At 42.6% G+C, this 25,810-nt stretch overlaps 1 protein-coding gene and 1 pseudogene across 3 annotated transcripts in view; both read left to right on the top strand.

Annotated features, from left to right (window-relative positions):
- EIF2AK2 (eukaryotic translation initiation factor 2 alpha kinase 2) overlaps positions 1-25,810 on the top strand; it is a 54,459-nt gene that overhangs the window by 4,994 nt on the left and 23,655 nt on the right. Inside the window, exons 1-9 of one of the 3 annotated variants that reach the window (XM_058278394.2) lie at positions 5,785-6,019; positions 12,006-12,154; positions 16,219-16,353; positions 16,712-16,841; positions 19,263-19,411; positions 20,495-20,621; positions 20,989-21,068; positions 21,240-21,333; positions 22,575-22,609. In XM_058278394.2, coding sequence (XP_058134377.1) covers positions 16,235-16,353; positions 16,712-16,841; positions 19,263-19,411; positions 20,495-20,621; positions 20,989-21,068; positions 21,240-21,333; positions 22,575-22,609 — 734 coding nt within the window. In that variant the 5' untranslated portion in view covers positions 5,785-6,019; positions 12,006-12,154; positions 16,219-16,234. Of the gene's footprint in view, positions 1-5,726; positions 6,020-12,005; positions 12,155-16,218; positions 16,354-16,711; positions 16,842-19,262; positions 19,412-20,494; positions 20,622-20,988; positions 21,069-21,239; positions 21,334-22,574; positions 22,610-25,810 lie in introns of those variants that run through there. The other 2 variants (XM_058278395.1, XM_058278393.2) reach the window with 2 other exon arrangements.
- LOC139436787 (E3 ubiquitin-protein ligase RNF138 pseudogene) lies at positions 23,134-24,361 on the top strand (annotated as a pseudogene).

The following is a 25,810-nucleotide window of genomic DNA, read 5'->3' as shown; positions in this document are numbered from 1 at the left end:
TAGAGGGAGAAGGCACACAATAGTACATAAACACATTATATCATAAAATAGAAGGTTATGAGTGAAAATAAGGGAAAATAGAACTGATAAGGGGGAGAATCAACAGGATGAGGATGATAACTGAAACATAAATAGTGTAGTCAGTGAAATTATTTTATGAATCCCAAAAAGAGAAAGATTATGTTTGTAACCTAATTTGCTCCTCTGGGCGTGATACCCTTTGATTGCATTAAATTCAGCTGAGAGGCCTTTCTTAGCTTGATAAGGTGCCTTAGGACTTTTGATTGGACTACATCAGTGAGGCAGGTCTCAGGTTGGGTCTTCTTCCCCGTGCTGGTCTGATATAAATGGAAACAGAGACCTACTCACTCAGACACAGGAAACGAGAGCTCTGCCGTTTTTTGGTCCTGTCATGTGACAGAAAGGAGAGTCTCAAACAGCCCTGGGGAGAGATGAGCCCTTTGCCTAAGGGCTTGCAGCAAACATTGGGAGGAAATGGAGCAGCAGGGTCTGAGAGAGGAGGCTAAGGGAGAGCCCTGTGCCTGGTTCCCTCAGCTGAGCTCTAGGAGGCGGTCCAGCCAGGAGGGAAGGCAGAGACCAGGCAGAGATGCCTGCCGTCTTGTTTCAACACGTGGCAGCTGACTTGGGTGATGAAAGCACCTCTTCTGGTGCCTTGAGTGGGCCTTGAACTGTCAGCTTTTGCCCGACATAAACACCCTTTATAAAAGCCAACCCATTTCTGGTACTTTGCATGAGTAGCCCTTTGGCTGACTAAAACAGTCTGGGAGGGCCTCACTGAGTGAGTGCCATTTGTATAAAACCTGAAAGCCCGGCAGATATCTGGGGGAAGAACATTCCAGACAGAAGGAAGAACAAGTGTATAGGCACTGAGTGAGGTGGACCTGGCATGCCTTCTAGGCCAGTGGACCTGGAAGGGAATGAGTGAAGGGGAGAGTAGTAGGAGCTTACGTCAGAGAGGTTCCCAGGAGCCAAAACTCTGGGGTCTTCTCTTGGAGCAATGGGTTTTAAATAGAGTGGCATGATCTGATTTATGTTTTAACAAGATCCCTGTGGCTAATTTGTTGAGAATAGACTATGCAGAAGGAGAGACGAGGCAAGCGTGAAATCAGGAATGACAAAACAGGAAATGCTGCAATAAAGCAGACAATAGATGCAGGTGGCTTAGAGAATGGTAGTAGGAGCAGAGGTGATGAGAAATAGCCAGATATGATATATCTGGGAAGTAAAGCCCATAGGATTTAATGACACAGTAGATATAGGCTGTAAAAGACAGAGACAAGGGCGACTGCAAGGTTTTTTGAAGCAACAGGATGGATAGAACTGACAGCAGAGATTGGGAAGATATGTTAGAACAGGTTGGGCAGAGGGAGAATATATTCAGTTGGATGCTTCTGTTGGACATCCAAGTAGAGACATTGAAATCAAAGTTGATTATATGCATCTGGAGTTTAGTGGACCGGTCTGCACTAGAGATAGAAATTTGGAAGCTATCAACATGTAAATATTACTTAAATCCACAAAACTGGATGGGATAACCAAAGAAATGGGTATAATGCGAGAATAAAAAGAGTCCAAGGATTAAGCCCTGGGCTGTCCAGCAAAGGAGACTGAGGAGGAGTAGCCAGTAGGAAAACTGCTGTACTGGAAGCCCAGTGAAGAAAGTGTTGCTAAGAAGAAGGGGCATCTACTACAATGAGTGTTGCTCAGAGATATCAATAAAATGTTATGCCTGAATGATAAAGCTGGGTGGTGGGATGCTAGCCTTCATTATATGATTCTCTACATTTTTCTGTGAATTTGAAATATTTCATGATTTTAAAAGCATGATAAAAACAAGACAGAGAAGGTCTAAAATTGCAAGGTAGCTTTGACAGTTTGAAGCTTTTATGAATCCCTATTTACCAAATATTTTCTCTCACCCGGGGCTATAATGGAATCTTCAGTACTCTATCCCATTATCCTATAAGGCCAGCTGTGATAGGGTGGTGAGGCTCATGTAAAGCCATTGAATCCCATGGCAGTCAGTCTTCTGCATCATTTCTTTTGGTGTAAAATGAGTACCTTAGTGAGGGATAACATGATGGTGAAAAAGCCATTCAGAATGTCCAACCATGATGGGGCTGGCAGAAGCACTGAGTGAGGGAAAAGCCAATGCAGATCTGGAATAAGTGTTTACTACAAAGAAGGCAACTTTCTGCCCCCTCCATGATGAAGGTGTGATGGTTAATTTCATGTGCCAACTTGGCTAAGTTATGGTATCCAGTTATTTTGTCAAGCAAGCAGCAGCCTGATCATTATTGTGAGTATATTTCCTGGACTTAAATTATTAGTCAGTTGATTGCAACCATGGCTAATTATACCTACAATCAATAAAGGAGATTGCCTTCAGCAATGACAGAAGTCTCTTAGGCAATCAGCTGAAGGCCTTGAAGGAAGAACTGATGATTTCAGCTGTCAGGAATTTTTTTTTTAATCTCTATAGCCAGCTTCTCCTGAGGAATCCACTGTCACCTTCATTGAGTTTCCAACTTGCAGCCTTCCCTACAGAATGTGGACTTGACAGTCCCCACGGTCACATGAACCAATTCCTGTAATAAATCTCTCAATATCTACATATACATCCTGTCAGTTATCTTTCTCTGGAGAACTCTACTACAGAAGGGCTCCCTTGTAACCAGTCTACCACCAGGTACCTGGCTGGTCTCCTTAGGAGTATGGTACTCTTCAGGGGGACTCCTGGTTGCCTCTGCTGTTGGCATATTGGGTGCTCAGCAGCTAGATCAGCTTTGATGAGAGGTCTGTGTTGATGAACTCATACCTACCCTCTATTCCTCCTGCTATAAACGCATCACTTCTTTTTTCAACAAGTGCTGACATAGCCGGGGAAAAGGTTGACGACATCCACAGAAGTCGTCTTCTTCTTCTTTTTTTTTAAAGATTTATTTTTATTTATTTATTTACCCCCCCCCCAGTTGTCTGTTCTCTGTGTCCAGTTGCTGCGTGTTCTTTTTTGTTCGCTTCTCCACAGAAGTCTTCTTGCATCTGCTTCTCAAAAGCCTCCTCAGAAGTGGGTGCCTTTTGTGAGCATTCACAAGGGAACACAATATGTTCATACTCAGTGTCCAGACCAAGTGGCTCATCCTTTTCCCGAGATCTCCTTACCACTAACCTTCTAATCTTGCTCTTTCCAAATCTCTTAACATCCAGCTAAATTGTTAGTCACTGGCTCTGTACAAGCCACTGGCTTTCTCTCCTTCCAAGTGACAACAACCTGTACTGCTCAAAGTTCTGTCCTCTGGGAAGATTTCCTTTCCCCCACTGTCCTTTAGGGCCACTTCCCAAGAGCAGCTGTCCTAATACATTAGTCCACCTCTGGTTAGTGCCAGTGGATTGTGCCACACTCAGATTTTCTTTTCTCAGTGATCTGGTCACAGGAAACTCCCCATGAGTTAAGAGATGTAGTTAGTACAACAAGAATAAGTGCCACAGGAGTCTTAGATACCTGCTTATGCATTATGCATGTGAGGGGCCATCTAGTTCAGTCCTAGGGTTGCTAGGATCAATTTGCCACCTCTAAAGATCTCTAGTGCTCAGACCTTTCCAATTACTACTCTAGCTCAGCTGCCCTTTTCTTTGGGGTTTAAGTATTGCCATGTGGCCTCTGCCACTTGGAGGTCCATAATCCCCATTGAAATCAAGGAGTCTTTTCAATGGCAGCATCTCCTATCCACATTCCCCACCTACAGTGGGCAGCCATTAGAGATCTTTTCAAGGATGATGTTGCCCACCTCTCCAAAGTATTTCTCAATGCCAGGTGAAGGAGGGGCCTTTGGATCTTCTTGGGCAACATGGTGAAGGAAGGAGTAAATAGGTTGCATGTGGTTGATCTACTCCAACGTTCCTGATTCCCTAAGTATTGTTGGTTTCTTCATCTGCATTACTTGGCATTGTAATTTAACTTAATGTGGGCCACCTCTGAGCCCAGGCGATAGTCAACCAATGGAGAAAACTGAGCAACTGAGCCACTCACTCCCAGCTCCTGGAGCTAGCACATTGTGTACATAACCTAATTATGAACCCTTCTCTATGGTACCTTAAGATTAATTTCCATGCACATTTCTCAGGTTTCTGCTGAGCAGTGGAATCTTGCAATCCTTTTGTTGTGTAAACTATCTCCTCTGGATCAGATCTTTTGGGGGCATGCTAGGATATAATTCTAGTATGGCAGTTGAGGCATGGGGTATGGATAGGACATATGGAGAATCAGCAACTGCTTTGACTCTTCAAGCTAGACCCAAATAGCCTTATCAGACAAAGGCAGAAGGTCTGCACCTGCAAGGCAGGTTCAGGAGAATGTGAAAGATGAGTGGTACTCAGGATCATTCAAATTGACCCCAATTCTCAGACCACCTTCTTTCCCAACAAGAGACCTGGAGAGGCTGCAAATTAAAGTTATAATGTAATTCTGCAATCTGTAGCATCAGACCCTGTACCTGGTTTTTGCAATATTAGTCCTGAGGCTACATAAAATAAGAGGTTCTGGGGCAGTCGTAAAAGTCTGTGACCTTTGACCTGGCCTGAGCTTGCCATTTTCTTTCTCTAAGCTCTCTTGGGCAGTTCAGGGGCTCCACTGTAACCCCTAGAGGCCGCCACTGCATCTCACACCCAGGAAACGGGGAAAGCGACTCTGGCAAACACACACCACTGTCAGAGCTTTTTTGTCACTGGAATTGTCACAGAAAAATGGCTTCTCCCTCCTGTCTTCCATATCTTCCACCAATGTTTCATACTGGGGGAACTTAAAACACATCCAGGACCCAAGCTACAAAGGGAAAAACTAATTTTTAGTGGTTGATGGGGGAGTGTAGAAGAGAGGCAGATGGGCGCCCTCCCTCACCCCAGCTAAGGAGTTAGTGCAGACTCAGGGTGCTAATTTAATTCTAGTTCCGCTGCTAACTAGCAGGGTTATCTAACTTCTCTGTGTTCAGACCTCAGTTTTCTTATCTGATAAATGGGGACAGGACTGATACCTACCTCACAGTATTGTTGTGAAGATAGTGGATTCCATCATATGACACAAGATAAGTCCTCAGCACTCCTGGACCACTTTCACCAAATGAGCCAGCGTCACCACTGGGAGAGTACCATAGTCCAGCATGTGTGTAGGATTTCCTGCAAATTGGGAGCTACTCGTATAGGACTTAGGTAGTGAACGCCATGCAGTCCCCTAGGGACCAGGGGTTCTCAATTGCCTGACATCCCGGGACTTGGAACAGCGGCTGACAAGTATCTGTGGAATGGATGGGTGGAAAACGATGGAAGGGAGATGAGGTCCCCAGATCTCCTACCTTGTCAATGTGAGGAGGCAAAGTGGAAAAGCAGGGAAGAGGTGCTTTGTTGGTTATAGGCCTGGACTTGAAGTGCACCCCGGCTTTCCACTTACCAGCGCCAGACTCCTGGCGCGTTACTTTACCCCGGTTTCTTCGATGGTAAAATGGAGTGATAATAGCCACCTCCCTAATCTCACCCCACATGCTGGCGCTGAGGAGCAAATGGTCCCACTGACCCCAGAGCCCAGCCCAGGAGCGCGAGGCACGCCGCGGGCTCTCGGAGACGTGGGTTTCCTCCCTTCCTCAAGGGGAACCCCTCCCCTCCAGGCCGGGGGCGCAGTGGGGAGTCGGGAACTGCTCCGGGAGCCCGGGCGGGAGGCGGGCCCCCCGGGCCCCCCGGGCCCCCCGGGCCCTCGGCTGTGGGCGCGAAGCTGGGGACACGCCCCGAGGCGCCGAAGCTGCGGCGTAGGCCGAGCCCACCCCGCGGTGCCGGTTCTCCGGGGAGCGCGCCCTCTCCCCGCTCCCGGAGCCGGTGCGGGCCTGTGCGGGAAGGGGGGACCGGGGGACGGGGGGACGGCCCTAAGGGAAGGCGGAGTCCGCGGGGAAAACGAAACTGAGAGTCAGCTGCGCGGGATCGGCTCGGCGCGAGCGGACTGCAGCGGCGCGCGGTGAGCTGGCGGGCGCGGGGGGCGTCGTGCGGGGGCGCGGGCTGCCGGGGCCGGGCGGGGGGCGCGTGTCCCCAGCCCCGGGGGTGAGCGCTGGTGAAAGGCCCCGGCCCCCGGGCCAGGCCCGCCCTGGGGGAGCTGACAGAGGGCTGCGGCCGAGCTGCGGGGCCTTCCCCCGAGCTGGAGACGGGATGGTGGAGCGCGGTGGGAGCTGAAAGCCCTTTTCTTCCTGCGAAGAATTTTCATGTGCGCTAGTAACAGCTCCCAGACGCGGGGAGTGGGGCGGGGGGGGGGGGGGGAACCTGGTGAGAAACGGATAGGTCCGATGACCTGACAGACAAATGGGAAGTGTGGAGGACGAATTACCCACCGGTCGATTATCTGAAAAATCTCTTGCCCGGGCAATTGCCATGGTTTCCCCACTGCCCGGCCTCCAACCCGTCCCCACCTCGTCCCACGACGTCTTCTCAGCATCACAGCCGGGGTGTTTCCAAGTCGGTGCTGATCACCACCCTGGTCACGGCCAGGGGCGTCCCTTCTGATCCGAATCCCATGGAAAGGCCGAATCAGGGCCCACAAGGAAGGACCCTTGCCTCCTCCACTCTCCCCAAACCCGGCCTGCTTGCAGTTTCTGGCACACAGCCAAGCACTCTCCTGCGTCTGGGCCTTTGCAGTACCTGTTTCTTCTTCCTGGAAAGCTCTTCCCCAGATGCCTGCCTGGGCCAGTCACTTGCTTAATCCCGCTCTTCGGGAATGCCTTTCCTGAACACCCTGTATATAAAAACACCTCTCCCCTGCCCTCCCTCTCCCCCGTACACTGCTTTTTTTCACCAGAGCACTTCTCACTCCCTGACATGTTTTTCATGGGTTTATGGTCCCTCTTCCACTAGTAAGTCAATCCTCCTGGGCAGAGATTTGTGTGTTTTGGTCACTGGTATAACTCCAGGGCCCAAAAACATTTGTCAAATGAATGGTAATTCGTAAGTTCCTTTTTGAATTCCAGAAAAAGGAGACTGTCTATTGCCCATGTTTTCCTTGCCAGGATGAAAGCTAAAAGGTGTATTCTCTGCTGTCACTTAGTAACTGCTTAATCTTGGGCAGATTGTGCTCCTGTTCTTCATTTTGCTTATTTGAGCTTGAGCCTGAAGATCCAGAACATTTGATTTGTAGTTTATTCACTTGTTAATCAGATGTTAGTTGAATGCATGAGGGCGCTCTGCCCATGGGGAGCCCACAGTCTGCTGGAGGGAACACAGGCAGAGCTGAAGTAACTTCTGGACTTAAGAGGGACAAATAAAGTGAGTATGATGGAGATTTCTTTACTGAAAACAGTAACAGAATTACAACAAAATTTATTAAAAATAATTGAGAGAAAATGCCATTTTTTAGAAGGTACTGGGGGTTGAACCCAGAATCTTGTACCTGAAAAGCAGGCACTCAAACACTGAACTACAGGCTCTCCCCACCTGCCGTTTTTTAAATTTTTTTTTGTTTCCAAACTTGTAAGTACTTTTCAAACATGCTAATAGTATTTTAGTAGTTTAAACATACATTTCACTTAAATTCAAACTGACTTGTCGTTCTGATGTTACTTAGAAATAAAGATGCTGAGGCTTCAGAGCATTTGATAGGACTTTAAATTGAAATAATTGCTAAGGGCTCTTCTGTAACTGCTGTTCTGAGATCTATGACCCTCTCCAATTTGATGTATAGTTTCATGGTTGTGACTAAACTAAATGAGACTTTGGTTCCTGAAAATAATGGTACAGTCCACAGTCCCTTATCTGAAATCCTAGGGCCAGATATGTTCTGGTGTTCAGGGAATTTTGGCTTTCAGAAAGCCAGCAAAATATAAATCCTGTCTCTTTTAATAATGCCTTTGGCAGGACTGGGGGCAGCAAGCACCCTATAATGAGATGTATTAATAGTTTTTGCAGTGATATGTATAAATACACAACAGAGTACGATGAAGACTAAACAGTTCGCATCAGCTCAAGCCAAGATAGGTAGCTCAAAACCTACCAAACAACAACAGCAACAAAAGTAAAACACCAAAACCACTTGGTTTTCAGAGGTTTTTGGATTTTGGAATTGTAGACCCAATGTGCCGTTTATTATGAGCCAAGTCTGTGTATGCCTCTGCTGGAGACTCTACATCTGATTTACTCCTCATGACAATCGAATACCAGTGTTTTTATTCCTGTTTCCATGCTATAAATTAAAGGCGCAGAAAGGTGTCTAGCCCAGGTCTGGGCAACTCTAGGAGCCTAAGCTCTTTCTACCATACTTGGAGTAATGTGAAGTCATTTCTTTTCTCAGATTCTAGGGACTTCCAATGCCCAGCTTCCAGCTACCACTCTTGCGCACCCAAACCACTGCCCCAGCTTCAACCTGGTTTTTCTACTTCTATTCATGCCTTGCACTTCCCTGCTGTATTAGCCAAAGGGGTGGTGATGCAAAATAACAGAAATCTGTTGGCTTTTATAAAAAGTATTTGGGATAAAGGCTTCCAGTTACAAGGCCCTAACCAGTACAACTCAAGGCTGCTTTTTCACCAAAGGCTGTTGCCATGTGTAGCAGTTTGATATTGTTTATGAATAACAGAAATAGATACTGGATTATGATTGCAAACTGGTCTGCCCCTCTGGGCATATTAGAGTGTGTTGGTTTCAGAGGTTTCACTTTTACTTGATTTAATAATGATGAAGCCTTTGATTGGGTCACATCAGTAGGATGTTGAGGCCCCACGCCCTTGATGGGCAGGAACTCACAGAGAAACCACACCACAGAGAAGAGAGGTGGGAGTTTTGAGCAGGAGCCAGGAAGTAAACACACAGAAGCCCCAGGAAGAGAATCGAGCCCCGGGGAGAGAGTCAAAACCTAGAGAGGCTGATAGTCCACAGCGGACCTTGTGCCGAGAGCAGAGCAGCTGAGCCTGGAGAGAAACAAGCCCAGGAAGAGAGGAACCCAGGATGTTGATGTGTGAAGAGCAGGGGAGATGGGGGGCGGGGGGAGTGGGAACCTCTTATGTTTTTAATGTAACATTTTTTGTGATCTATTTGTCTTTTAAAAAAGACATTAATAAAAAATAAATGAGAAAAAATTATGAGGGGAAAAAAAAAAAGAGGAACCCGGGAAGCCTGAACCCTTGCAGACATTGGTAGCCATCTTGCTCCAATACATGGTAATAGACTTTGGTGAGGGAAGTAACTTACGCTGTATGTCCTGGTAGCTATAAGCTTCAACCCTAAATAAATACCACTTACAAAAGCCAACAGATTTCTGCTCTTTTGCAGCAGCATCCCTTTGGCTGACTAATATACCACGTATTGAAGCAGATGGTGGGTGGTCTTTACCTGGTCTCTCGGGCCTCCTTAGCTACTCTCTTCTCTTTGACTTACAAACTATCAGGAAAGGGCTCAGCTCTTTCCGGGAACCCACGATCAAACATGACAGAGAGCTCTCCTCTTCCATGTCTTCTTCCATGTGTCTTCTTGAGTGAGTGTCCATTTCTATCAGCCCACCAAGGGGTTGGGGACTCAACCTGAGTCATGCCCTACTGACGTCGTGGAATCAAAGCCCTAATCTTTACATAATTTAATCAAAGACCTCTCAGTTGAATCTGATACAGTCAAAGGGTATCATGCCCAGAGGAACAGACCAGTTTACAAACATAATCCTTATCTTTTTGGGAGTTCATAAATAATCTCAAACTGCCATACCTGCCAAATTCTGATTTCCACAGTGCATCAGAATAGAAGTCTTAAACCTAAATTGGATCATGCCTTTGCTAAGAGCCCTCCGGTAGCATCCTATAGCAATTAGCATAACATCCACAGTCCTGACTCATTTCTTACTCTCTCCCACTCCTTCCCAGTGCCTCAGTTCCACCAGTCTTTTTGCCATCCTTCCAAAGACTGTGCTTGTTCCTGCTTCAAGGGTTCCTCTGCCTGGAGTATTCCTTCTCCTTGTTTTGGCAGGATGGACTTTTTCATCATTCAGGCTTGCTTTAAACATTGCCTCCTAAGAAGGGTATTCCCTGACTACAGTATCTGAAACTACCTCCCTCACATCCCTGACTCTGCTGGCCAACTCACCCTCTATTCCGTTATCCCGTTGCCCTGTTGGGTTTCATCATAGCACTTTCAACCATCTTATTGTCATCTTATCCACTCATTTTCTTTCTTCCCTCAGTGGAATGAAGTAGGGACTTGATCTGTCTTGTTTACCTCAGTATACCCAATGTCAGTGGAGTAGACATCCAATAAGCAGTTAATGAATGAATAAAGAAAGGATGCAAAGGAAATACCAGACGAAGACAGAGTTTCAAGTGGAATATTTAATTTTAATGAATCATTCGCTTATTCACCTATTTTCCATCCAAATGTTTGACATTTATATTTACCAGGAACTATGCTGGGTGTTGGTGATACTGAGATGTTAAACATAGAACTTGTCCCCCAAAGAGCTCACTGTGTAGTTTAAAAAGCAGTCAGGGGGAAGTGGATTTGGCTCAATAGATAGGGCGTCTGCCTACCATATGGGAAGTCAGAGTTCAAACCCAGGGCCTTCTGACCCACGTGATGAGCTGGCCCACAGGCAGTGCTGATGTGCGCAGGGAGGGCCGTGCCACGCAGGGGTGTCCCCTGCATAGGGGAGCCCCACGCACAAGGAGTGTGCCCCGTAAGGAGAGCCGCCCAGCGTGAGGAAGGTACAGCCTGCCCAGGAGTGGCGTCGCACACACGGAGAGGTGACGTAGCAAGTGACGTAACAAAAAGAGACAAATTCCCGGTGGGCTGACAAGAATACAAGTGGACACAGAAGAACACACAGTGAATGGACACAGAGAGCAGACAACTGGGGGGGGGAAGGGAAGAGAAATAAATAAAAAATAAATCTTTTAAAAAGAAGACAGGGGGAAGCAGATAAGGCTTAATTGACAGAGTGTCTGCCTACCACATGGGAGGTCCAGGGTTCAAACCCAGAGCCTCGTGGCCTGTGTGGTTAGCTGGCCCATGCACAACACTGCCACGCAAGGAGTGCTGTGCCACGCAGGGGTATCCCCTGCGTAGGGGAGCCCCACACATAAGGAGTGCACCCTGCATTGAGCTGCTCCATGCGAGAAAAGCACAGCCTGCCCAGGAGTGGTACTGCAAAAGCAGTAGAAGGGGTAAGCTCAAGATCATTTCAGGAAGGAATGGGTTAGACTGAGTTAGGAGAGAGTTGGTGGAGAAATATATTTGAGTGTTCTCATTGTAAAGGTGCAATTTAAAGCAAGAAGCCTGGAGGTAATCACCGAGGGAATAAGTTTAATTAGAGAGCTCCAAGGACTGGGTCCTGGGGCACTTCAAAATTTAGAAAAAAGGATTATGAAGAGGAGCAATCACAGGAGCAGCTTGTGAGGAAAGAGCAGTAGTAGTGTACATTTGCTCTAGCTCACATCTGTGCTCACATCTGTACCATCAACCATAGTTCTCATCCAGAACCTAGATTATTCCCTAGCTTTCTTTCAATTGACATTTACATCCTTAGACTATATTTTTCAGCCACATTCCCATTTCTAAGCCAGCTGCTATTCACTATGATGTGTTACCATCAACTCTATACATTTCCACACTTTTACAGTAAATTTAATTAAAACTTATACACACTTTAAGTATCAGTAGTCCATCTCAGTCCTCCTCTTGTCTCCTTTAAGAATCCACCACCTGCCACCAGGTCTTGATGATGTTTTCCTACATTTTCTTATAGAAGCTTTATGGTTCTTACTTTTATATTTAGTTTTTTGATCCATTTTGAGTTAATTTTTCTATAAAGTGTGAGATAGGGGTCCAATCAAATGCCTCTTCTACTCCCTATGAAATTCACTTTCTTCCCCTGCCAGGTACTCTATGTATGACTTAAAGAAGGTAATCCTTTGCCCAGGCCACTTTGACTTAGTTTTTTTTTACTTACTTACTTACTTACTTTATCTATCTATTTATCTTAGGAGGAACCAAGACTTGAACCTAAAACCTTTTATGTGGGAAGCAGGCACTCAAGACTACTGAGCTATATCTGCTCCCATGACTTAGTTGTTACTTACACTGCTTCAGCTGTCTACAAGCTACAAGTCAAATTTTGGGAGGGTAAGCATAGGTGAGTTTCCTGGTTCAGTCTTTCAAGCTGCCACCTGATAAATTGGTGCTGACATACAGGCACCCCAGTATGTGTTAGGGGTTACTCTGCTTGCTGGAATATGGCCAGGGATCTACAAATCATTTTCAAAAGTTTTGTTTTCTTGATTTGGCATTTGCCCAGTTACTACAACTCGTAATATTTTTCAAAGTGTTGAAGCAAATAACTCCAGCCAGTTTTTGCTAATTATTCAAATATTCTTTTGGGAAATGGCACACGGAAGTGTTTTATGCCTTCCATCTTATTTGATTGTAAGCCAGTTTTGAGGTTTTGCAGCAGTCCTGGAGTAGATGATAATTGCTTGGTCCAAGATGATTTTAGTAGACATCATTGAATAGAAAGATACTGAAGTGACAGGACTTGGTTATGGATTAGGAGATAGGGAGAGGCTGTGTCAAGGATGACTCCCAGATTTCTGGCTCTCACACATGGATGAATGTGGGTCATTTCCTGAGAAAGGAAACTCAAGACCAGCTTGGGAGAAGCTCATAAATGCAGTTTTGCATATTTTGAGTTTAAAGTTTGTTCAAAATGTCCAGTGGAGTTGTTGGATACGAGAATCTGAAACTGAGAGGTTCATGTGGATGTAAAAAATTTAGAGTTAATGACAACTAGATAATAATTGAAATCTTGGTAAGGAAATAAATCACTTTTAGAAGAGAGTTTACAGTAAAGTGATTAGGATCTTGAACCAAGCCTTAAGGAACTTCAGCATTAAGGGCCTAAGAAGACTAAGGAGTGTTAGAAAGAGTGGTCATGGAAGAAGAAAATCCAAGAGTTTTACAAAATGGCGTAAGAAATCAATAGAGTCTATTCCTCCTGAGAAAGTGACTCCTACTAGAGGTGTGCTGGAAATACAGACATGAAAGTCATCAGAGCGCTTATCGGGAACTGTTTAGATGAAGTGACAGGATGAAAGCCAGTTGGGGGAAGTGGACGTGGCTCAACTGGTAGAGCATCTGCCTACCATATGGAGGGTCCAGGGTTTGATCCCCAGGGCCTCCTGACCCATGTGGTGAGCTGGCCCATGCACAGTGCCGCCACACACAAGGAATACTGTGCCATGCAGGGGCTCCCCCCCACATAGGAGTGCCCCACATGCAAGGAGTGCACCCCACAAGGAGAGCCACCCAGTGTGAAAAAAGTGCACCCCACCCAGGAGTGGCGCTGCACACATGGAGAGCTGATGCAGCAAGATGACACAACAAAAAAGAGACAGTTTCCTGGTGCTGCCTGAGAATGCAAGCAGATGCAGAAGAACACACAGTGAATGGACACAGAGAGCGAACAATGGTGGTGAGGGGAGTGGAGAGAAGGGGAGAGAAATAAAATAAATCTTAAAAAAAAAAGGCCAGTTGGAGGGTTTGAGGAGTGAGTGAGAACTGAGGAAATGCAAGCAATAAGAATCTTACGGAGTTAAGTTGTAAGTGGAGAGAGAAAGAGGAGTGTAGATGCTGGGGGAAGTGAGTTCAAGAGAGGTTACTTTTTATTATTATTGTCATTTAGTTTATTTTGTTTTTAAGGTGAGAGAGACTTGAGGGTGTTTATGCTGATGGGAAGGCCATAGTAAGTGTCAGTAGGTGGGAAGGGATGTGTTTGAGTTTCCTTGATGCCAAATCGAATACCATGCAATGGATTGGCTTAAACAATAGGAATTAATTGGCCTATGACATTGAAGCCAGGAGAAGTCCAAAGTCAAGTTGTCATAAAGGTGATGCTTTCTCAGAAGACTGTGGCATTTTGGGGTTGGCTGCTGGGTGATCTTTGGTCCTAGGTTTTTCTATTGCATGGCAATGCACATGACAGCTTCTCCTGGCTTCTTTTTCTTCCAGGTTCTGTTGAATTTAAGTTTCTGGCTACTCCCTCTGACTTTGTGTGTGTGTTTTTTTTTTGGTCTGACTTTCAAAGGACTCCAGTAATCCAGATTAAACTCCAACCTGATTCATTTGGGCCACACCTAACATCTTGAAGAGGTCTTATTCACAGTGGGTCTACACCATCAGGGATGTATTAAATTTAAGAAACATGTTTCTTTGGGACATGCAGCTTCAGGCCACTACAGGATGGGATTCAGAGTCCAGATGGAAAGACAGAGAGGGAACACGAGTACTCTAACAGGAGTGAACAAGGAGAGGGTGTGAGCAGATGCTGGTACATTTTGCATCCTGACTCCAGGTTATACCATTTACAATGCAGTCACCTTGCCCTTGTGTGGCAGATTGTAATTAGTTGGGGGGAAACTGAGGCATCTATTTTAACTGTGAGGTAGGAAACCAGGTTATTAGTTGGTGGTAGATGGAAGGTGGGAGAAGCATGGAGGTTTGAAAGTCGTCCAGGAAGGTGTGAGAGTGAGTTTACCAGATTGTTGTGTGGGGTTGGCGATGGGTTCACAGCATGCTGACATGGAAACCTTAGGGAAGGCTAGTGGGGGCTGATGTGGCTCTTGACAAAGGTGGCAGAAAGAATAGGGGGTGTTTTAAAAAGAAATTTAGAGGTGGAATTGACCTGTTGTGTTGTGGAAAGGCTGGAGAGAAGCAGAGGATGCATAGGTTTCTTCTGGGTTGAGCTGAAGTCTTTGATGGAGGCAGGGAATACAGAGGAGAAGCAGGCCTCTGGGGAAGGCATATGAAGCACACATTTCCAGGAGCCTTTCTTTCACTCTGTTTTGAGAGATTTCATTGTCTGCATATGTGTAAAGCAAGTAGAGGCAAGTTAATACTCCGGGGGCCATCTTCAGGTAGTTTAGGAATCTTAATCCTTAAGTTTTTGAAGACAAGAATAGAAGGCAGAGCCCCAAAAGTAAGAAGGGGTCTAAGGATGAATTTGGGGAGATTAAAGAGTAAATGTCATGTCTTTCCCCCTCTACTCCCATTTGATAAATCACTTTGGGTTGAAATCAGTTTGGCTGGGGTCACAGGAACTCAAATGTGGTTAATAAAGCAGCTTAGCTGCTTCATGCAGAAATTGTCTGTGAAGAGAAGTTGCTAAGAGATGAGTAAGTGAGTGGGGCCAACATCGGACCTTTCTGTGTCATGCGTAAAGGACGAAACTGTGCCCCTGTGGGCAGAAGCATTCTCCGGCCAAGGAGCACTGGCTGGGGTCACTCTCATACTAATCCTCTCCAAAGGCCATCCTGCAGGAATAAGGGTTCTTAGGGGAGTCCAGGGTGGGTTAAACTGAGTCAGCATTGAACTACAGCAGATACTTGCAGGGGGAGGGGAAAAGAAATGCAGAAACGAGAAAAGAACTGTTTTCAGTCCTAGTGGGCAGGTGTTTGGAGATGGAAGCCTCCAGTTCATGGCACCAGCAAAGCAGGCCCTAGTCCCAAGGCAGCCTGTTCCGGGAGGGGAGTATAACATCCAGGCTCATTTCCTACTGAGCTCGCTTAGAGAAGAGTCTGAGAGTCCTGGGCTGGTGCATGCCAGTCATCTGCTTTTCCATATCCTATAGTTCTCTAGATCCTTTTAAATTTTGTTTATAATTTAAATCCTTGCTACAGTCTTGGTCCAGTTGAACCCATATACATAAGTCTCTACTAATCTCCTGGGTGAATTATCCTAAAATTTACTTCTGCACATTTCAAGCGGGGCTGTTTGGGATTTCAAGGGGAATCTATTTCCATACAGCTAAATCCTTCGTGATTGTCTAAATTTCCCTTATTGTATGGACTTTAAAGCCTTTTCTTCTTATTCTTAAGCTTTTGACCTTCTCACACAAGTAGATGGATGGGCTTGCACTTGATGCTCAGTTGAAGCAGAGAGTAGAGCTCAAAGAAGGGGCCCCTTTCTTCTTTGCCTGTTGAATTTTGAAAGTAGGAGATTGTGGAGAAATTAACTTGGTTTTGCAGTCCACAGGAGAGAAACAAAGTTTTTGTAAGATTGTTTTCCTTGAATTTATGTAGGGCTGAGCTGAGCCATCTAAGGAAGAGTCTCCCCACCTTGTTGTGTCTACTAAACTGGACTGGGAAAATCAGATTAAATATGTTCTGTGAGTGTCACTTCTCTCAAACACCTCTTCTGTTGTAGGTTGTTGGAAGTAGAAATGGCCAATGCTCTTTCACCAGGTTTCTTCATAGAAGAACTTAATAAATATCATCAGAAACATAATGTAAAACTTAGTTATCGTGAATTGCCTAAGACAGGACTGCCACATGAGTCAAGGTAAGGTGCTATAAAAAAGGGTGTGGTGCTATAAAATGCAACCTGGGGGAAAGACAGTTCTGGCACAATTTTAAAGTCAATACTTCAGCCCTGTAGTGAAATTACCAAAGAGTTCTGTGAGAATCCCTGGGCATACAGTGGTAACTCCAGAGGACTCCAGAGAAAAAGACTTCATAAGCCTTTCTATGCTTCAAGAAGATATGCAGTTTTGCTGTTTGGGTGTGAGTGCTTAAATTCTGTATTGAACATAGGTTCAAAGCTTCAAAGTTAGTCACAGGAGGCAATAGTGCTTAGAGAGCATGTCCTTATGTAATGCATCAGTGCTGTAATATTTTGTGAATATTTTCTTTGTAATCAGGTTTACATTCCAAGTTATAATAGAGGAGCAAGAATTTCCAGCAGCAGAAGGTAGATCAAAGAAGGAAGCAAAAAATGCTGCAGCCAAAGTAGCTTTTGATATACTTAATAAAGAAAATAAAGAAAACAAGGTGAGCAATTACTGTTTTCTTTTCCAGTAAAAGAGAACTTGCGCATATATATATATATGTATTTCTTTTTCTCTTATGGGAAAATACCCAAAGGACAGCCATTTGCAGGTTCATTTATGTTCAGGAATTTAGTTCAATTTTTTCCCTGTCTCCATCTGTAGAACTCCAAGTAAGAGGAATACCTAGGAAATAGTGGGCAAAGCTGGGTAATGCCTGTTTAGAGTGCCAGCTAACAAATATGGAAAGGAAACAGTGAGAAATGAGCTGACAGGTTTTGGCAGGAGCCCCCTCCCCCTAATTGAGGGAGCAGAGTGGGAAAAAATGAAGGGATGAAAGTGCATGTAAGAAGAAAGATCTATACATGTATTTCTGAAGAAGAGAACAGTAAATAGTACAGAAAAAAAATACTTCAGGACATTTCAGCAGAAAACTTTTTCTGAAATGAAGAAAGTGCTGACTATAGATTAAAATGACTCATCAGGTTTGGGAAAATACAGACTCACCAAGAACAAAATTGATCTTTGTGAAAGTACTAAGATCCAGGGATGAAGAAGGAATCCAAGAAGCATCTAGGCAGGAAAAGGAAATTATATGAAATGTAAAAATGAAAAAGAATTTTAGGTGGGCCACAGCAACACTGAAAACTAGGAGACAGAATGATGGCTAGAAAATGAGGCATGAAGTCATTTACCTGGGACAGTAGAGGATCATTTTCAGACATTGAAAATTTTGAGAAAATCTAGCTTTCAAGATACTGTCCTGAAAATAATCTTACTTGAAGATAGAGTCCTTTTAACCAGCATTAAAAAAAAAAATCAAGCAAAATCACAAACTTATACGTTATTAATAACTTATACGTAATGGGCCAAGGAGTTAGGAAAAGAATCATAGTCTCTTCTTCCCCCAAAATGAATAAGAAAGAAAATAATAAACATAAGACCAGAAATGAGGGAAACGGACTTTGGCCCAGTGGTTAGGGCGTCCGTCTACCACATGGGAGGTCCGCGGTTCAAGCCCCGGGCCTCCTTGACCTGTGTGGAGCTGGCCCATGCGCAGTGCTGATGCGCGCAAGGAGTGCCGTGCTACACAGGGGTGTCCCCCGCGTAGGGGAGCCCCACGCGCAAAGAGTGCACCCATAAGGAGAGCCGCCCAACGCGAAGGAGGGAGTAGCCTGCCGAGGAATGGCGCTGCCCACACTCCCCATGCCGCTGACGACAACAGAAGTGGACAAAGAAACAAGACGCAGCAAAAAGACACAGAAAACAGACAACCGGGGGAGGGGAGGGGAATTAAATAAATAAAAATAAATCTTTAAAAAAAAAAAAAAAAAAAGACCAGAAATGAATGTAAAAGAAAACAAGAAAACTAATAAAACCAAAAGCTAGTTCTTTGATAGCATTAATAAAAATAGACACATTTCAAACAGATTTTGTTAGATAAAAAACAGTCACACACATATCATAACACCAGGTATGATGCTGTGATATTCAGCTTTTTCCTTAAGTTGTGATCCAGGGTGTAGCTTTATTTTAATCTCTCTTACTCTGTTTGAGATTTAGAAAGAATACACTAAACCAACTGTATTTGTCAGCCACAGGAATACTGATACAAAATATAAGAAATCTGTTGGCTTTCATAATGGCTTTTTATTTGGGGTAGAAACTTATAGTTACTAGGCCATAAAGTGTAAGTTACTTCCCTCACCAAAGTCTGTTGCCACATATTGGAGCAAGATGGCTGCTGACTTCAGCCTTCCTCTGAAGTCTGTTCTCTCCACAAGGTCAGATGTAGATTATAAGGCTCTCTAGGCTTTGTCTCTCTCCCCAGGGCTCGATTCTCTTGGGGCTTAGCTGCTCTTCTCTTTCCTGCGTGCCTTCTTCCCAAGCTCCAGCTCAAATCTCCAACCTCCTTTCTGTGTGATGTGGTTTCTCTGTGAGTTCCCACTCACCAGGACTCAACATCCTACTGATGTGGCCCAATCAAAGCCCTAATCATAATTTAATAATACCCAGAGAAACAGACCAGTTTACAAACATAATTCAATATCTATTTTTGGAATTCATAAACAATGCCAAACTGATATACCAACAGAAGTATATAGTGTAGAAAACGGAATGGAAAAAAGTAATAGGTCTTTGGAGAGAAAATTGCAGGCTAAAACAAGAAAATGGACTATTTTGGTTTTTTAAATGAAACTATAAAAGGAAAATGGGCTATTTCTTTCCTGTTGTTAAAATTTATCTGAGTGGATTTTTTTCTGGTGAGAGGAGGCATATACTAACACTTTTACTCTAGGTTTGTAATAGGTAAAATCTAAGTTGTCTTTCAGATTACTCATTTAGTAATTTTATTAGAAAACAAGTAAAATAAAGAATTATATCTTTGTTGTCACTTATATTAAACAAGATTTTTTCTTTGTAGGAGGTTAGTTCTTTATCACTGCCGACAACAGATACTTCAGACGGACTATCCATTGGGAATTACATAGGCCTAATTAATAGGTTTGCCCAGAAGGAAAATCTACCTGTAAATTATGAACAATATGAATCAAGGGAGCCTGGGCCCAAAAGGTAAGATGTTCTTTGGCTTTTCCTTCTGTTCCTTTGTTTCTAAGTAATAAAGCAGGCTTAATTTCCTGTTGATTTTCCAGAAAATATTTGTCCTTTTTTAGACATTTTGCATGAAAGGTGTAAGCCGTTGGACATCTTTGTAATAAAAATATTAAAATGTTTAATTGCTAAGGCCTTGGAGCCCACACACCATAATTGATCAAGTCTGGGTTTCCTTTCTTTCTGGGGTATATCTGCATGGTTTGGTCTGCAGGAGACTTAAGAGAATATGGGGTGCCACTGATCCAGGGATGTGGCAAACTTCCCATCCCTCAGCTCGTGGTGGTAGTATGAAAACCGCTCTGCCACACGGGTGGAATGACTCTCTTGCTGCCATTGTCAGATTAGGGAGCCTTAGTACAGGTGTCTGTTTGTCCTTCAGGTTTGATCCAAAGTATCACTCTCCAGACAAATACCATGTATTAGAAGGAACGGGTTTTAGGACCCTAGATTATGAGGAAGGACACCAGGGTCTGAGGGATGTGATGAGTGGGAAGAACTGGGTGAGTTCAGAGTGAGTGAGGCATGTGTGGATTCAGTCTGGGGATCCGCACAGTGCGGCGTTCCTTAGGTCTAGGTGCACTTAAGCAGGTAGCCCCCAAAATTCTGAAGGGATAGCAAAATCCATGCTGTGCCCACCCCTACAAAAGCCTGTAGAACTGTCACGTTGTAGCTTCTCCTGTGAAGTCCACTTTCTCTACTGGCTCTTTATGTTTGAGCATCATTTCACCATTCATGAGGATATTTCTCCTCCTTTTGCATTCCCCGTATTATTTTACCTTTGTGCCAGACCTTTCAACGAAGCACCAGAGAGTTAGAAATTGTCTGGAAAATGCAATCTGGGAAGTGAGCCAATCCTGATTATTCAGGCCAATTGGTCAGCCATCTTACGGAAGGTTTAAATTATATAAGACATGGACTATTAATCTGCCTACTAAATTGATATTATCTTAAGGCCTTTGTTAATGTCATTTTTTTCATATCATTACTTAGGCTTACTCTATTTTTGATATTTGGATAAATACTTTCCATCATTTCTCCTAGATTTCATTGTAACTGCAAAGTTGGGCAGCACAGTTTTGACGTTGCCACAGGTTCTACTAAACAGGAAGCAAAACAGTTGGCTGCTAAACTTGCATTTGAGCAGATAAATTCAGAAAAAACCTCAATGGTATGTGTTACCTTTGGACTTGATTTTTATATTTTAAAATTACTTCTGAAGTTTGTTTGGGGTTATACAATGTTTACGTGATGCCAGGGACAGCCAATCATAAGCTAAAATGATTCCACCGTTCTGTCTTACCAGTGAACTATGAGCCATGGGTCTTCAGAGGGAGGGAAAAAAGGTCTGATGTAACTCAGGCTTGTTACTTAAATACAAATCAAACTTCCATAAGAAATGAATCAATCTTATAATTGTTCCTAGTTGTAAATTTGGTAAATTAGGGGAAATAAATGTGGTAGTACACAGAGACTTACCACTGTGGAGTAGTAATTTAATTCCATTTAAACCTTCCAAGTGCCTCTCTTCCCTACAGAGAGTTGGCCTACGATCCTCTGAATCTTTCACTTCTGTGTCCATTGGTCTCAAAGTCTTTTCTTCAGAAACAGTCACAAAGTAAGTGTGAGCAAATTCTGTGATACTTAATAAATTCAAATTGCTGCCTGAAATAATCACTTTTATGAAAATGTTTAATGTTTAATGAAGACTTTAGAGAAAGAAATGACTGATTTTTCAACCAAAACTGAATAGCATTCGTAAACTAATAGTTTTTTACTTTTCTCCTAGTTCTTCTGAATCACCTGAAAATGACTCCTCAGAAAATACATTAGAAGGAAAGTATAGCAAAGACGGTTCAAAAGTTTATTCTTCACCTCATATGGTATAATATCAGTCTCTAAGCTTCCTAGTTAATCTTATTTGCCCTTGCATTTCCTCATTTAAAAAGGACTTCCAGTACCTAAACATAATTTTAATATTTTTATCTCATACTCCTATTGAATAATAATATTTAGCAGACTTTTGATCTTCTCTCCCTTCTTCATTAACCCCTCTTCACATGCAAACCTTCCACACCTTCCTCCCATCTTTCTCTCTCACATACTTTCATATATTCCTATGATCTTGCTTTATTCTTCCACCAGCCTGACAATATTTAAAATTCACTTATATAGCTCTGCTTCTGTTTTTTAAAAAAATCAGAACTAAACTTAAATGAAAAACAAAATTTAAAAATCATACTTTTTATGGTGATTAGTGTTACAAAAGTATCCTGTTTATAAAGAACTTCAACTCAATAATAAGAAAAAAGACAGATTTGGTAGAAAAATGTGCAGAACATATAAACAGACAATTCAGAGAAGAGATAGATACCCAATTGGGCAACAAACGTAAGAAAAGATGCCTTACTTCAGTCATAATCAGAAAAATTAAGATCAAAACAACAATTAGATATCATTTCAAACCCATCAGATAGACAAAAATTAAGTCTTGAAATACCAGGTGTTGCTCCCTTCCAGTTACAACTCATATCCAGCTGGTGGAAGTATAAGTTGGTACAACAATTTTGGCATAATGTAGTAAAGTTGAAGGTGTCTGAGCAGGCTGTTCGGCCAAGCAATTCCACTCCTAAGACTGTGTACTAGAGAAGCACTCACATGCGTGCACAGCAAAACATGTATAAGGATGTTCTTTGCAACATCATTTGTAATAGGAAAAAATTAGAAAAAGCCTCCTGTCCATTAACATCAACTTTTTTTCTCTATTTTTTTAAATTAGAGAGGTTGTGAACTTACAAAACATGCAAAATGCACAGAATTCCCATATACTGCCCCTTGACCAAAACCTTACATTGTTGTGGAATACTTTTTACAAATTATGAAAGAACAGGGTCAGACTATTACCACAAACTGTGGTTCATAGCATGCACTTGGTATATTTTTTCCATATATCCCCTATAGTAATAGTAACTCTTGATGAGAGTATAAAAATTAATGCACCTGTTACTCTGATAGACAAAGAAATGTGGCCACAGAACCAGTTAGGAGGAGGAAAGAATCTTCCTTAGCAAGTTGATAGTTGGTTTAATCACCCGACTCCGTTTTCCATTTTCTTTTGTTACAGAACATTCTCTCAAATAATCACAAGAAGGTAAAGAGGTGAGTGTCATTATGTATCAAACATTTTGAAGTCATTTTATCTCACTCAATCTGTGAACCTTATTTCTTAAGTCTTCAGCATTTGTAGAGTATTGTACACCCTTCTTTGAGTAGAATTTCAGAAGAAATCTTTGTGAAGACTCAAAAAAGCTTGGGGTCCACAAATAATTTTAAATATGTGGAGAGATCTTTGAACACATGTATCCACTGCTCTGTAGCCACAGTGTACTGTATGGATCTCACTAGAGTGGTGAATGGCCACAGAAGAAGTGGGCTTGGAGAGTTGTTTTCAAGAGAAGAGCATTATTTTGCAGACACATAGGTAGAGTCGAATGGTGTATCATCTTGGGTAGGAAAACAAAGACCAAACATTATGTTGTTTTTTTTAGCTGAATAGAAAACAAAGTTGTAAATAGAGTCAGAAATGAAGGCAAGATGGCAGGAGGAGCCATTCTGAGCCACCAGTGTATTCTGAATAGTAGATAGAGGTGCTGAAGAAAGATGGTTCCTGATGTGTGTTGTGGATGGAGAAAAGAGAGTCTGGCTGTCAGATGATCAGGCACCCGGCCTCGGTGATTGTGGCAGAGAGGAGGGATAAGTAAAGAGTAGACATAGCTTAGGGAATAGAGTTATAGGAATTGAGTGAGAGAGTAAAGAAGAGATCAAGGAGAAAGGATTTGAAGATTTCTTCTGTTCTGAACAGGGTGCAGAAAAGAACTGAGGCACTGATACTGTGAAGGAAGTTGAGAACTTGAGGCCTAGAGGGAAGGTAACAATCTGGATATGTTTAGTTTCAGGTGGTGATTGAACTTCTGATTGTAGATGGTCTATGAGCAGTAAGAAAAAAATTACAGAGGAAAAACGACTAGAATGAGGGTGTAAGGAGATGTACTTCCTGAGGTTTTGAGTCTGGAGGGAGAAAAGGAGAGGGTAGTGGCACACCAACCGAGAACAAGTTAAGTAGCCAGGGAAGGAGTAAAAATTGTTACAGGCCACCATCACCTTGATGCCTTACCCCTCCTCGCCATAGCTGAGGACCTCGCTGCAGCCACGTGCTACACTGAAGGCAATTTCTACTGCCCTGTCAGGAGGTGCTCAACACACCTATGTGGACCTGTCAGCATGATTTCTGTAGATAATGTTTCCTGACTGCAATGAGAGAAAGCGGAATCAATTGTCCCCTCCATTGGGGAAATGTGACTAGAAGAGAGAAAGCTTGTTCTGAATGGGCCTTAGACCTTGAAAATATCATGAGGGGGTTTTCTGGTAGCTGCAGGTCCTGTGCAAAACATTAAATTCTCTCCTAAGAGATATCATTACAAGTTTTGTAAGAAGTATCAGGATGAGGGTGGTGTTTCTTCTATCATTCCAAACTTTCAGATCTCTCAGGATTCCATAGGGAACAGTAATAGGAGTGAAACATCCATATCTGATAACACAGAAACATAACAAGAGAATACAAGTTCTTCTGGGCATCCCACCTTTTAGTGTCCCTCGTGTCAAGCATCAAATTTTACCAGACAGCATTTACTGGATTACTGTAACAACAATCACTTATTTCAGATAGTTCCTGTGACATGTCCCGTTTGTGTATCTCTTCCCTGGGGAGATCCTAGCCAGATTACTAGGGATTTCATTAGTCATCTAAATCAAAGATATCAGTTTGACTATGGAGACTTTGTGAATCTTCAACTAGATGAGGAAACTCAATATCAAACTGCTATTGAAGACTTTTTCCAAGTAAACATCTGAAGGCTGTAGATGCCTCTGCATCTTTGTGCTTGCAAGTGTCTTCTTTAAGGGAGAACTGCATGAGGTCATCATTTCAATAACTTGATGTGTATATTAGTAAAAGTAATTTAGTCTATTGTTTTAGTTTGTAATTGAAAAATTAAAGATAGGCCACCTATCAATTTTATTTTCTTGACAAATGAAAAAATGAAAGTTACAACATTAGCTTTAAAAGTATAAAAAGGATTCTTTTAGCCAAACTAATGGTGAAAAGGGAATCCCTGTTGTACCTTACCTTTTTTATGTTACATATTCTTGAATTTTTCTTTATTGTGTTACTTTTGAAATTTAGTACAGTTTCTCACATTTACTTTATTGTACATAGGTAACACAGTAGCATATTCTGAAAGATGTGATTGATATAAACATAACAAATCTGAGGTAGTTATCACAGTTGCAGAGTGGAAACTTGAAGTGTTAAATGGAAAAAATCAAAGTAAACTTAAATTCTAGTTGAAAAAGTCAACTTTAAGGAAATTGCATTTATATACCTTTTAGTATTTTTGAAGACCAGTGAGATTTCTTAAATAAATTTAACTCTCTAAAAAAATGAAAGCTCATTGTAAAGATGTTTTCTTTTTGGTATTAGTAGGAAATATCAAGAGAAGAATTTATTTCTTTGGTGGGAAGTTAATAATTTCAGTCTTGTTCATTTGACTAATTTGTATTATAGTAAGCTGAATGACAGGTCTTTGACCTCAGAATTTTTCAATAGCCAGTATTTCTGATTAGCTAAAATAAAACATTTATTAGAAATTTTCAGTTTGTGGTATTATATTCTATATATATTTGAGAGATTTGGCTTCGTTTCTCAGTTTAGAAATTCATTCATATATATACATATATGTATATATACACACATATATATACATTCACTTTTTCAGGTTATGTTCAGAATTTCTATTATGGATTTTAAAAATGGTCACGCAATACAGAGTGAAGTTCTCATCTGATTTGATTAAATTTTTATATGTCACCAAAAAAAGAAAAAATTTTTTAGGAGGTATTGGGAATTGAACCCAGGACCTCATATATGGGAAGCAGGCACTCAACCACAGAGCTACACCTGCTTCCCTATATATATATTTATTTATTTTAGGAGGTACTGGGGATTGAACCCAGGACCTTATACATGCGAAGCAAGTACTCAACCACTGAGCTACACCCACTCTTTTGCTGTCACCAAATTTTTAGAAAATAGTCAAATGTTGGTGGTCTAGTTAACTGCTATTACTAAACTTAAAAATTGTGTTTACACACACACACACATATACACACAATACCTGTTTATATGATCGTGCTTATTTGTTATTTTCGAAGATAATGTGTGATGATGTAGTCAGTCTACCAACCATTTTGTTTCGCTACCTTTTAGTCAAAACTTAATTTGTTCTTTTTTTTCAAATTTGT

The sequence above is a fragment of the Dasypus novemcinctus genome, chromosome 17 (genome assembly GCF_030445035.2).
Source record: "Dasypus novemcinctus isolate mDasNov1 chromosome 17, mDasNov1.1.hap2, whole genome shotgun sequence".
In the NCBI taxonomy this organism is placed as follows: domain Eukaryota; kingdom Metazoa; phylum Chordata; class Mammalia; order Cingulata; family Dasypodidae; genus Dasypus; species Dasypus novemcinctus.
The sequence above is the reverse complement of the archived record's forward strand: the minus strand, read 5'-3'. Positions and strand labels throughout refer to the sequence as shown.